Here is a 13,128-nt window from a genome sequence, read left to right as displayed (position 1 = left end):
AAGAGCAGAGATTGATTCAGTTCCGGGGCTGTGGGACTCCAGGGCCCGTGGGTGTTCCACACAAGAATCAGTTGTGTCCAGAACGGTTCTTTACTTGTGCCTGCCTGGTGACCAGCTCCCCAAAGGGAGAGACGTCGTGGTAAAGTTCCAGTGAGGATGGATATGGTCCCCATCACCACTGAGTGCCCCTGTTTCAAGCTGGCAAAGAAAGACGTGTCCTCGCCCTGCCGAGTTCCCACCCTGCTAGAAGTTTCTCAGCCTGGCCCCCAGGAATGGCAGGCCGGGCCATGCCTAGCGCGAGTCTCAGACTCAGCAACGTGGCCGGGCGACTCACGGGCTCCCACGAGGGCCGGCCCCGCCCCCGGTCCGTCGCGGGGTCCCCTGGGTGCCCTTCGGGACAGCCCCACGGAGGAGGGTGGCGCCGGCCTGTGCCGGCCCGGGGTCCCTGGCGGGCGCCGCCGGCCCGGGGTCCCTGGCGGGCGCCGCCGTCCCGGGCCAGAGTCCCAGCCGCGCAGCCTTGGCGCCCCAGCCAAGTTGGCGGGGGCGGCGAGAGGGGCCCGGGGCGCCTCCTGCCTCTCCGCCCCGCACACTCACCGCGAGCAGCCGCCCGTGCAGCACCAGCGCCAGCAGCAGCGCGCCCGCCGCCTGCCGCCCCATGGCCCGGCCCGCTCCGCTCACTCGCTCGCTCGGCGCCCGCCCGCAGCCGCCCGCTCGCCAGGCTGCTGAGTCCTCGGGACAGCGCGGCCCGCTCCAGCCACCCCCACCCTTCCCGCGGCCGCCCCGCCCCCGGGGCGAGGCCCCGCCCCCTGGCCTCCCCGCCCCGGGCACCAGGCCCCGCCCCCTGGACCGCCCCGGGACTGAAGGCTGCGCTCTCCCTGGCCCGCTGCGCAGCCAAGTGAGCCTTTGTCTGGGCCCCCAGCCCCCTCCGCGCGGGCCGCGGCCCAACCCGACTCCCCGCCAAACCCGGCCTGGAGTCTGGGATGGGACGGGGGCCGGGGCCCTGCGCGCTGGACCACCCTCCCTCCACGTGCACGCCTCTCCCGCACCTCCCCACCGACCCCCGGACCCCTAAATCCATCTGCTCTCACACCCTTTCACACTCCGCAGACGTGACTCCACGCGGGAGGCTCTCCAGGACCCTCCAGAATAGCACGCGCTCACATGGGCACGTTTGGTACACGCGCTCACTACAACTTTGGATCACAAGATTACCTGCACACTCACAACTTTCACGCGCTAACGTGCTCATCCACTGCCCGTGAACGCTTGCACACGCTCACTCCCTTCACCCAACTTTCATACACTAATGGTCCTCCCCGACTCAAGAGATCACTGTATGCCTTGAAAACCTTCACCGCTACAGGTGACGCAGTGGACACAGCTTATACACATACACGCTCAGCTGCTCACGTCCATAGTCACATTTTCACACACATATGTGAATCCCAGGACAGGAAGCGGAAGGACGTTTTCACGCTCAGATTCCCCACAGGGTCTCACAGTTCACACACAGGCCAACAGAATTTCTTACACGCACAGCACCTGCAGTTTTTTACATTTTCTCAGTACCTCTACCTCACAGTGGGCACTCAATACGAAACTGAATTACCCCTGATACACACCATTCTCCACATAAATCACTCACAGACCAACTTTGATTCACATAAATCACAGCCCTGCTGCCAGAGATGCACCATCTCACACACCCAGGCCCAGACACAAACAGACACTGCCAAAGCCCAATCACAGGTGCTTGGGAGGTAAATCACAGTCCCTGATGACACAGACCCACAGACAACACACACAGCCATGCCACCAGGCCTCCCCAGGCCATGGTCTCCTTGCTGCCTGAAAATTTCCAGGGCAGCCCAGGCTGATGGGTGGAGAGAAAACTGGGGTGTGTAAGTGTGTGTGTGTCACTTAGAGGAAAACCTTTTGAGTAACGATGGAGGAGAATAAAAACTGAAGTTTCCATTGTTTCCTGTGAGAGTTGCTAGGTTCCAGAGACTCACAAGTGGGGTTTGCAGCCAGGAGTGAGGTGAGCTGTGGACAGAAGGAAATGCCCAGCTCACTGGGCGGCACCAGGCCTGGCTCCGGAAGGCATGTTCCCTGTGATAAGGGCCGGCCTGCAGTCTCCCAAGCACTCTGAAGCCTCCCATCTGGGAGATGAGAAAACACTGGCATCCTGACTGGCACCTGGGGGATTAAGAAAATACTGGCATCCTGACTCCCATCCCAGATAAATGCCCCATCTCCAAAAGCTGGGTTCTTCTCCACCCTGTGGGGTGTATCTAGGGGACCAGCTCAGAGCTGTAAGGGGCAGAAACTACATTCACAGTGGTTTGGCCAACTCCCCAGCCTAAACGCAGATGCCAGACACAGCACTGAATAAGGTCTACTTCTGCTCCAGACAGGGAGGTGGACAGAGGAGGGATGCCTGATCTTGGCCCTTGGTGAACCCCTAATCTGATGGAGGGAAAGGGGAGGATATAATCCCTGTCCTCATGGTGTTTTCAGTCTGCTGGAGAATCCTGCCTCCATCGCCTTGCTGTGCAATCTTGAACAAATTTTTCAATCTTTCCATGACTCCATTTCATCATTTAGACAAGGAGAATAATGTTAAGACCTCCATCACAGTGTTGTTATGAGGATTAAAATGAATTAATATATTTATTTTTTAAAAAGAACAGTTTTGGGCACATGGTAAGCCCTAAATAAGCAGTAGCCATTTCTTTCTCTTTTTTTTGTGGCAGGGTAGGGGTGGCACGTGCTGTGGAATGCGAGATCTTAGTTCCCCTCCCGGGGATGGAACCCATGCCCCCTGCATTGGGAGCGCAGAGTCTTAACCACTGGACTGCCACGGAAGTCCCAGCCATTTCTCTTATTACTGTTTCTGGGTGAGCTCCCAATCTAGAGAGGGAGACACAAGTCTTCCCTCAGGGGAATCCAGTCTAATGGAGGAGCAGTCCCTGCACCCAGTGTCGCTCTCAGTCTGAAGGCCAGATGCAGCCCCCAACCCCAAAGAGCCCCTCTAGTCTGGTGGCGGAGTACAGCCTTGCACTCATCAAACTTCCCTGTCTGATGAGGAAAACTACAAAACTCCACTGACTTCAGAGTTGACAGGTGGCCAGCCTTGGTGGCAGGATCTTTCCAAGGCCTTGCCTGTCCGTGGAGGGTCAGCATCCTTGACAAATCGCATTTTGTGAGCTGCCTCAATGTTCCCTACCTCGGGGCCTTTAAGTCCCAGAGCCTTGGCTTCTTGGATGATTTGCTCATCAGCAAAGGAAAAGGAGAACAAGCAACTCTTTGTAGATGTTTGGTCAAGACTAAATCTGAGCTATAAGTCTTGCTTCCTAAAAGAGGTTGAGGAAAGAGATGGTAAAGCTTACTGGACTGGAAGGAACTGGGCTGACGTGGAGGGCAGGAAATAAGGCCTGTCGAGAAAGTTCCAGAGTAACTCCACCTACCCTGAGGATTGGTCATCCCCTTATTTATTCTGCATCCTCTCCTTCCCACTAAGGGATTTGGCTGGCTCTGTTTTATTTTGCTGTCCTTGATATCTTTAGTAAATGTTCTCAAGTTGCTTTGTCTAGGGCCTGGCTATCTCCTCATATGGCTTAGAAGAGGAGCAGAGGCAAGGCCTTCCAGGCTCTTGCTGAGCCCAGGAGGCACCTATAATCGCACTGTATGTACTCATAGCTCTGGGTGCTGGTCACACTCTTTGGGAGAGAAACAACTCAAGCCTCACACAAGGTTCCTTAGATAAGGGGAGACTACCAGAGTTTGGATAGGCAAGAGCAGCCAAACAATTTGGCTTCTGAGAAGCAGGAGTCTGATCTAGTCTGATGGGGGAGTACAGACTTTGTGGGTCACCTGTCTGCCAGAGTTTGTGGGTCACCGTCTGCCAGAGTTTGTGGGTCACCGTCTGCCACTACAAAATTCACAAGACTCAACTTCTCCTGGTTTCCACTCCTACTCCAAACCTTTTCTTTGCCTTGGAGCTTCTCACTCATCTCACATTCCTTTATTCATTCAGGGCTGCAGTGGACGGTTGGACAGGTTGTTCACTGAACAAGGGTATGCAGCCAAGGAGACCCTGTTGTGGTGTTACATCTGCCCAGAGGGGGTACCTTTTGTAATATGAGCAAAGGTACCATATGGGTTAGCTGTGGCCCTGCGTTCATTCAACAATGAAAGTAAACATCTATTATGCACAAGAGATGCAATGCCTGTGTGGGAAAACAGATGCCGGCAGAGCAAGGATATGTACTTGGGTGAGAATATGGAACAGGAAATTGGTGTGAAAGGGAGTGGGATGGAGGAGAGGGAACCAGGAGATGATGTGGAGAAGAGGAAGAAGAGGAGAGAGGACACAGTTCTAAGCAGGCAGTGAAAATTCATGGAGAGGGAGGGAAGCATGCAAGGCAGGGAGATGCAATCCTGGCCAACTCTCCAGCCACACGCCTCCCCCACCCTGGTGTTTGCACATGAGGTTCCTTCTCCTTAAGGGCTATTCTCATCCAACACCCACCCCACTTCACCCTACTACTCTCTTTTAGGATTCAGCTCAAACCTCATGTCACAATAGAAGCCTCCCCGACCTCCCAGGTTAGATCATGTCCCTCACTATGCTTTCCCACAACCTCCCTCCCCCATGCTTCTTCCTCTGAACATTTTTGACAATTGCAATAATTTGGAAGACCATTTAATATGAAGAGGCATAATGAAGGCAGAGAGCGTGACTACCTGCTTTCTGACTTGTTCCCAACTGTATCCCCTGTGAAGGGCACAGTGCCTGGCAAAGTTGGCATTTGAATAATTTTACCTGAATGAAAGAACAAGTTGGTTCAAGCAAAGCATAAGGCGTAAATGTCCCCTTTCTGGTTTGTACTTGGGGCAAAGATAAACTCCCCTCACAGTCTGATCAACATTGAATCTCACTTGATCACAATCCTAGGCAGTAGGCAAGTGAGTGTATTTTATTACCACCCTTTTCAGACAAGGAAACTGAGGCCCAGGGAATGAAGTGGCTTGCCTACATCACACAGTCAGTGCCAGGAGCCGTGGCGGAGCCAGGATTCATGTCCATGTCTGTCTGACTCTAGAACCCACATTCTCAACCCCTCCTAGTATTTCCCCAACACCCCTCGTCATTATCAAGTGAGTTCTTGCTGAGCTTCCACCTTGGGGCCTCACCTGCCCTCTGAAATGCTCCTTAACATCTCACAAGACTGGTGTTTCTCAAAACACACTTGGCAAATACTGCCCCTGACTCCTGAGCTGACCATAAATGGTCTCTGTAATTGGAATTTGTCACTCGAGCACCTCACACCACCACCACTCCCCTCCATCCAGGCTGGAATTCTCATGGCCTCCATACAGCCCCTCACATTCCTGCCCACACATCCCTGCTTCAGCTCTAGAAGACGTCTGCGTGGGGGCCGTAGTTGGAGCTCCATAAATGCTCAGTTTCCTTCCTTTGTCACTGCATACATGGGCGTTTTACCTCCTGTGATCAGCACATGCTGATGATTTCCTGTCTTGTTTTTCTCACTTAACATTTTCATAAACACAGTTCTATGTGTCAGTCAAGACCAGGGCTACTTAAAAGTGGTTCTGTGGACCAGTGCCAGCCCCCAACTGTGTATTACCAGTCCAAGATGAGATAAGAAGTTTGCTCAGAGCGTAAATCAACTGTGTCAGTAAGCACTCTGTTTAGCTCAGCTGACACTATTTTTTTCTTGGAATACTTGGTCCGTTTTGGAAGCAGCTCATGGATTTACATTCTGGTACGAGCTCTTCATTGCAGTTGGTAATCGTTAGCAATCTGTGGGCCAGTGACTCTGAATAGCAGTCGTGTTGACTTTGCACGTAATATTTCGTTTTTTAAAAAAAAATTTATTTATTTATTTGGTTGTGCTGGGTCTTAGTTGCGGCAGGCAGGTTCCTCAGTTATGGCGTGAGAACTCTTAGTTGCGGCATGCATGTGGGATCTAGTTCCCTGACCAAGGATCGAACCCGGGCCCCCTGCATTGGGAGCGCAGAGTCTTATCCACTGTGCCACCAGGGAAGTCCCGATATTTCTAATAATTATGTGGTGTCAGGTCTCATCACCACACCGTTATTCATTAACCCTATCCTATCATTGGGTATTTGGGCTGCCTCTAGGTCTCTGTGATTCATAAAGCATTGCTCTGAGCTGATATGTATCCATCTGTGGGTTTATTTTTATAGTTCCCTCAGTTTTTCAGGACCACAAACCTGAGGCCAGAGAGGTGGGGTGGCTTCCGCAGGGTCACGAGTGACAGAGGCAGGCCTCCCACTCAGACCTCCTGACCCCCAGCCTCTTGTTCCTTCCTCCAGCCTGCACTGCCCTTCCTACTGGGCAGATTTTCCGTCCCTTTCATGCTTTTCTTTGCTAGGCTGTGAGCCTTCTGCAGTGTTCCCACATGTTGTCTTTTGGAGCTTGAGAGAAATCCTTTTGGAATGTCCTGTGCCTTCTCCCTGGAGTTCCCGGCTTTGTTCAATTGTTCATGAGAAATTCCTGCCCTGTTGGGAGGGGCTCAGGAGGCTGTTAAAAGAGTTTGCCAAAAATGGTGGTACCAACTCGGGCAGAGCACATATCTGAGGCTCTGCCTCTCAAGATTTCTGCTTAAAAGGGGGCCGTGTGGATGCAACTAGTGGGGAGGGTGTCACACGCCCCCAGTTTTCTGTTTCCTCTGTAGAGCAAGCAGCACCAGTCACGTGCTGGCAGAAGAGATAAAGTGGGCCTCAGGAATGGGGGTGGGGTGGGCTAAGGCTTTGGGGGTTAGGTTCAGAGATGAGGAAAGTTTAGGGTATGGTGAAGGTCAGGAATAGGCTGAGTGTGTCTCTGCAACACCCACCTTGGTAACACAAAAAGCTGCGTTTATTTCCTAGAATCATGATATCAGATTAACTGTTTGAAAAGGGCCATATCAGATTTTTTTTTAATAAATTTATTTATTTATTTTTGGCCGCGTTGGGTCTTTGTTGCTGTGCGCGGGCTTTCTCTAGTTGCCACAAGCAGGGGTTACTCTTTGTTGCAGTGCATGGACATCTCGTTGCGGTGGCTTCTCTTGTTGCAGAGCACGGACTCTAGGCGTGTGGCTTCAGTAGTTGTGGCTCGCGGGCTCTAGAGCTCAGGCTCAGTAGTTGCGGCGCACGGGCTTAGTTGCTCCGCGGCATGTGGGATCTTCCCGGACCAAGGCTCAAACCCATGTCCCCTGCACTGGGAGGCAGATTCTTAACCACTGCGCCACCAGGGAAGTCCCCCAGATTGTTTTAAATATACAAAAGGAATTCTAATATCATGCACCTATACTCAGTGTTACCAAAGGCCGCAGGGACCGGTGGATTGGGTAATTGAGAACACAGGTGGGCTTTGAGGGAATTTCTCCTTTTGTTTATTATTTCCTGGGAAGAACGTATTTGAGGTTAATGCTGCCCTGATCAGAACACTGGTATTGGGTGCAGCCCGAACCTCCAGGGTTAAATACCATCCTTGCTTTGTCTAAATTTCTGCATATTTTGGAGGCCAAGATTTATCCCTCTTTCTCTTGGAATCTGTTCAATAAATACTGAGAAAGAAACTGCACTTTGGATGGAAAGGGCACTGGTTGAGGGGCAAAGCCCTGGGGTGGAATCCCAGCTCTGCTATTTACCAGCTGCCTCAGTTTCCCCCTCTGTAAAATGGGTACTAAAACCTAGCCTTGCAAGGAGCAGAGGGCTGTGAGCCTATGTTTCAGGCCTTGGCAGCATGCCTGACACACAGTGTGGGTGCTCAGTAACAGTGACATACGTCTGCAGGTGTAACGGACATTCCCCGGCCACTCTCAGCTGCAGGGACACGTAAGCTGCTTCTGTACACAAGATGGACAGCACAGCAGCCTCTGGCATTGTTCTGCAGCCGGTGTGCTGCTTCCTGTTTACATGGACCCTGCAGATGCATGGCTTGAACAGTGGACATGGGGGACTTCCTGTGACCTCTGCAGGGCCACACAGAGCAGAGGGCCTTCTCTAACTAAGAACCTTCTCTGGACTTGGGCTGAGTGACTGGTGGGAGAGAATCATGAGTAGTGAGTTTCTACCCTGAGTAAGAGTTAGGGCAGTGCAGGGATCCTGTCCCTTTTGGGTACAATCTAATCCTCAATCTTCAAACTTGAGCACTCGCTATGTACAGAGCTCTGCACTGACATCTATCATTCACTGAGCACCTACTACGTGCAAGATGTTGTAATCATGAAGATAATTATTATTACTGAGTGCCTGCTCTGCACATAGTACTCTGTACTGAAAATGTCAACCTCTTTTTTTTTTTTTTGCCTATGCTGCAGGGTTTGAGGGATCTTAGTTCGCCGACCAGGGATCAAACCCGAGCCCTGGCGGTAACAGTGACGAGTCTTAACCACTGGACCACCAGGGAATTCCCTCAAACTGTTTTTTTGGAGAGCCACTGTGTTCTGTAACTGTAACCATCTTCATCATAATCATTTGTTCCTGACCGCTCTGTGCCTCAGTTTCCTCATCCATACAATAGGGACAATCCTTTCTTAAAGGATTGATGAGATGATTGAGTTAATACACACAAAGCCCTTAAAACAATGCCTGGAGTATATTTAAGAGCTTAATAAATGTTGGCTGTCATGATTAATATTATTAGTTATTGAATATTCATTGTGTGTGAGACACTGTGATACTTTTTTTTTTTTAATAAATTTATGTATTTATTTTTGGCTGTGTTGGGTCTTTGTTGCTGCGTGCGGGCTTTTCTCTAGTTGCGGCGAGTGGAGGCTATTAGTTGCAGTGCACAGGCTTCTCATTGCGGTGGCTTCTCTTATTTCAGAGCACGGGCTCTAGGTGCATGGGCTTCAGTAGTTGTGGCACATGGGCTCAGTAGTTGTGGTGCATGGGCTTAGTTGCTCCGCGGCATGTGGGATCTTCCAAGACCAGGGCTCGAACCTGTGTCCCCTGAATTGGCAGGTGGATTCTTAACCACTGCACCACCAGGGAAACCCTGTGATTATTCTTAAGGTAATAATAGCTAAGGTTACTGAGCACCTATTGGGCACGAGAGCTTGTAATCAACATCAGTGTAATAACTGAGCTCCTCTTGTGAGCCAGAACTGGGCTAGATACTGGAGACCCCGAGAGCAGTGTCCTGGCCAAGGGTCTGATTCTCTGATTAGGAGAAACTGGACTGTTTTGAAAGTAGGCATCTCCAGGAGAGTCAAGGTTGACTCGAATGCAAATATGGGCCTAGAGCAAGAAGGGGATGCCTTGAGTGGCCAGAGAGAGGGTTTAGGAAACAGGACACTCTTGAACTATCTCTTGAGCTGGGCCAAAATGGACCCCAACGAGCTGTATTCCTGTGAATGTTCGCCTGGGCAATGGGTCACTAGGGGCCTGAGCACCCACCAGACAAAGGCCAAAGTCTTCTCCCTGGGGAGGGAAGGGGTGCAAGAGACGGAATAAAGAGTGTGCTGCACTGCTGAGCTTTGGACCCAGGGAGGATCTCCCCAGTCCTCAGAGATGGAATAAAAGTGGAGGTGAATTCAATGGGCTAGGGGTTCGGTGCCTCCTTCCTTCCTCCTGCCTTGGGACCACCGTGTCAATCTCATGGATATTGCAGGCTTGCTGCCTTCTCTTCCTGGTCACAGGACTAGGCCACGGCAGGCGACCTCCAAAAGCCATGGAAATTTGTAGACCTCCAGGTTCTGTGTTATTTCAAGGTCAGCCCCATTCCACATTCTGAGTTGCTATTGGCCCTCATATTTCCAAGGAGAGAGGAAAACTCCAGCAAGAAGGGACTGGGCCCGAAATTCAGAACCACAGAGAAATGGGCCCTGAGGCCTGAAATGGCCCCTGGGCAGCCTGGAAAGATGGCTCAGGACTCTGGAAGCCTGAATTCTTGGGTGGAGGCACTCTCAGTTCTCAGCTCAGGAAGCTCCAGGCCTGGCTTTGGACTCGGAGGAGAGACTCAGAAATATTCTAGTCCGGGGGCCTTTAGAGACCATCAAAAGGACCCCACTCATGTTACAGAAGGGGAAACAGAGGCCTGGAGAGGGGAAGTGATGTCCCCAAGGTCTCAGGGCAGGCTGGTGGCAAAACTCGTCTGGAATCTGGTCTCCAGAGTCCCTTAGGCAGAAGGATGGTGAACAACTGGGCGTCTTGTGGGGCCTGATTCCTCAGCACCCAAATCAGTTGAGTCGCTGAAGGTTTGGAGCCCTCGGTGGCCCAGGGAACATTTTCCCAGATATTCCCACCTCATTCTGACCCTTCCAGCTCTCACCTGGCCTGGACAGACCACTCTCTTCAGAGACTTCCCAGGAAAGGCTGCCCCCCAACCTCTAACCATCCCTGGTTGCCTGTTTCAACGCATGTCACACTAGCCATCAGGGTTTGCTCTACATCCACCCTGGGCCCTGGTCATTAAAACCACATCTTTAAAAGAACAAATATGTATAAAGTACTTAGCACAGTACTTGCCACATATTAAGTGTTCTATGAGGGTTTCCTATCATCACTGTCATCCTCATCATTATTACTTCTACCTTTCTTCTTACATGGGGCTCTGCTAAAATCAATAACAATTCTTGAAAAAAAGAAGAATATTGGACTTCCCTGGTGGCGCAGTGGTTAAGAATCCACCTGCCAATGCAGGGGACATGGGTTCAAGCCCTGGTCCAGGAAGATGCCACATGCCACGGAGCAACTAAGCCCGTGTGCCACAACTACTGAGCCCACGTGCCACAACTACTGAAGACCGTGCACCTAGAGTCCATGCTCCACAACAAGAGAAGCCACCGCAATGAGAAGCCCGTGTACCGCAACGAAGAGTAGCCCCTGCTCGCCGCAACTAGAGAAAGCCCAAGCACAGCAACAAAGACCCAACGCAGCCAAAAATAAATAAATAAATAAATAAAATAAAACCTATGCTCTAAAAAAAAAGGAAGAATATGAATAGGGATTGAGAATGAACAGCCTCAGCAGAGGCTAAGAGAGGCTAAGAAGCTCCCCAGTGATTCATTCAAGGTGTAAATCAGAGATTCCAAACTCAGATCTGTGGGCCTCACGTTCAGCTTGCAAGTACTTTTGTTCAGCCCTCAAACACCATGATATTTTTAAATTCGTTGCTAACACATAGAAAATCAGATTCCTGGCTTCTCTAGAAAAGGCAACTGCCCATTTGAGAGCTGGGTTTAGACGAGGTGTCCCCTCTCCTCTCAGCCACAGTCTCCACCACTCCCTACTACCACCCAGCCCCCTTCACCCATTCACTTTTACCTGCCCAGCCCTGTAGGTCCTCAAGTGTCTAACCCCCCATCTAAATGGCTGTCCCCACCACCACCCCCAATGGAGGCTTGGAAGGTACATTTTGCCACAAACAATTTATTTTCCACAACTGCAGCCTGATGGACGTGTGCCCACTTCACGGTTGGTGTTGATGTCACCACCAGCTACAGGGCTTAGAGATGGGCTCGGGGGCTCTCCAACCCGAGAGGATTGCTTCTCAGAACTTGGGCAGATGACCTAAGGAAAAGATCCTGTTGCCGAACAGAGGGAGCTCAGGCAACTTTATCCCCGGCTTCTGCGGCAGCATGGGAGTGAGGTTCCGGCTAGGAGGCCCGTGAGGGCAGCTTGGGTTGGTGGAGTCATCCACGTACTGCAAAGCATGGGCAGCCCTGGAGGACGGCGCCATGCAGATGCTGGCGCAGGAGTTGCCAGAGGCGGCCAGTCTGGTGCTGGGGTTGGAGTACCTGCGGGGGAAGGAGTGGTCCAGGTGGTCCAGGTGGATGGAGTTGGCGGCGCGTTCCAGGTAGCTGGCTGCAAGCCTTGGCAGGCTCAGGGATGATTAGGGCGGTTGGTGTAGAAGGCGCTGGTGGATCTGTCAAGGTAGTTGATGCCTCTGATGAGTTGGTCCAGGGAGGTGGGGCCAGAGGGACCCGAGGGACGATCTGTACAGAGCAGGCAGTGGGGACTGCCACGACAAGCGGGCTTTCTGGCCACCTTGGGGCACTTCACCAAGTGGCTTGTCTCCACATACCTGGAGCTGTAGGGCCGGCCCATGCAGATTCTCCTCACTGGAAGTCTGGGGGAGCCGGGGTTGTCGGACTGCTCTGAAGGGCTGCTGCTTGCCTCTGAGCCACTCAGGTACGAGAACACTTGAGGTTGTTAGCCCCGGTCACACTGGGGCCATGGGACCAGCCTGGAGTCCCAGCCTGGGCCAGAAAGGACACATTGTTGGGATGGTTCAAGCGGCTGCTGGTGTTAAAACGGCTCGCTTGGCATCCAGGCATCGTCCCAGTCGGGCAGACAAAACTTCGTGGTGCGGAACTGCTGAGAATTCACCTGGAAGCTGGTCCCCTGGGCCTGGCAAGGAGAGAGCTGGGTCACCTCTCCTTGGCTCCCTGCCACCTCCCCCTGGGCTTTCTCGCCGGGTGTTCCTCTTCCCATCCTCCTCCCAGGCCCAGGGATTTTCAAGCTGGAAAGCAGCCACCGTATTCTTCAGAAAGCACAGAGGACAAGAGATGGGGAAGAAGGCAAGACCCTGAGAACAACTGAGGCCAGAGGACCCCTAGAAAAAGTGGGGCAGTCTCTGTTTTCCTTTAACTCTAGCCCACATTCTGAAATTCCCATTTACCTTTTAAGCAGGGACACTAGGAGACCACAAAGGCAAAGGACTGAATCTCTAATGGTGAAATTCCAGGTACTGAGACACACATTCTTTGGAGGTAATATCAAATAGCTAACCATCCACTACTCAATGCACCCTCATACTAAAAAATATGTCTTGGAAGCAATGCAATGCATGCCCTCTCTCTTTGCCCAGCCCTTTGCTTGTGCTTTACGTTGTAAGTCTCACTACAAATCTAGGAGGTGGTTACTATTCTATTCCTATTTGACAGGTGGGGAAACTGAGGCTCAGAGAGATGACGTGACTTGCCTCAGATAACACAGCTTGTAAGTGGTGGGGGCCAAGGTACTATCTTGAGTGTGTCTGATGACCCTTAAGGGACAATGCCACATTGTCGGGGTGACTTTGCCCCCCCCAGTCTACTGAGGAAGAATTCTCGCCACACCTGTTGTCCTGTCTGCCTGGATGGGGGC

General features: G+C 51.9%; 1 protein-coding gene and 1 pseudogene across 9 annotated transcripts in view; both read right to left on the bottom strand.

The window, feature by feature from the left end:
* HSPG2 (heparan sulfate proteoglycan 2) overlaps positions 1-754 on the bottom strand; it is a 101,694-nt gene extending 100,940 nt beyond the window's left edge. For all 8 annotated transcript variants that reach the window (XM_082372267.1, XM_082372273.1, XM_082372274.1 and 5 more), the window contains exon 1: positions 595-754. In XM_082372267.1, the coding sequence (XP_082228393.1) occupies positions 595-657 (63 nt within the window). In that variant the 5' untranslated portion in view covers positions 658-754. The remainder of the gene's footprint in view (positions 1-594) is intronic.
* Positions 755-5,221: 4,467 nt separating this feature from the next.
* LOC309622446 lies at positions 5,222-12,474 on the bottom strand (annotated as a pseudogene). Its single transcript has 2 exons — positions 12,303-12,474; positions 5,222-12,182 (listed from the first exon to the last, which is right to left on the bottom strand). The product of its transcript is annotated as an uncharacterized misc_RNA (transcript).
* Between the last annotated feature and the right edge of the window lie 654 nt (positions 12,475-13,128).

Source organism: Balaenoptera borealis (assembly GCF_965194805.1).
Source record: "Balaenoptera borealis genome assembly, chromosome: 1".
NCBI lineage: Eukaryota > Metazoa > Chordata > Mammalia > Artiodactyla > Balaenopteridae > Balaenoptera > Balaenoptera borealis.
This window is presented reverse-complemented; position numbering and strand designations above follow the sequence as displayed.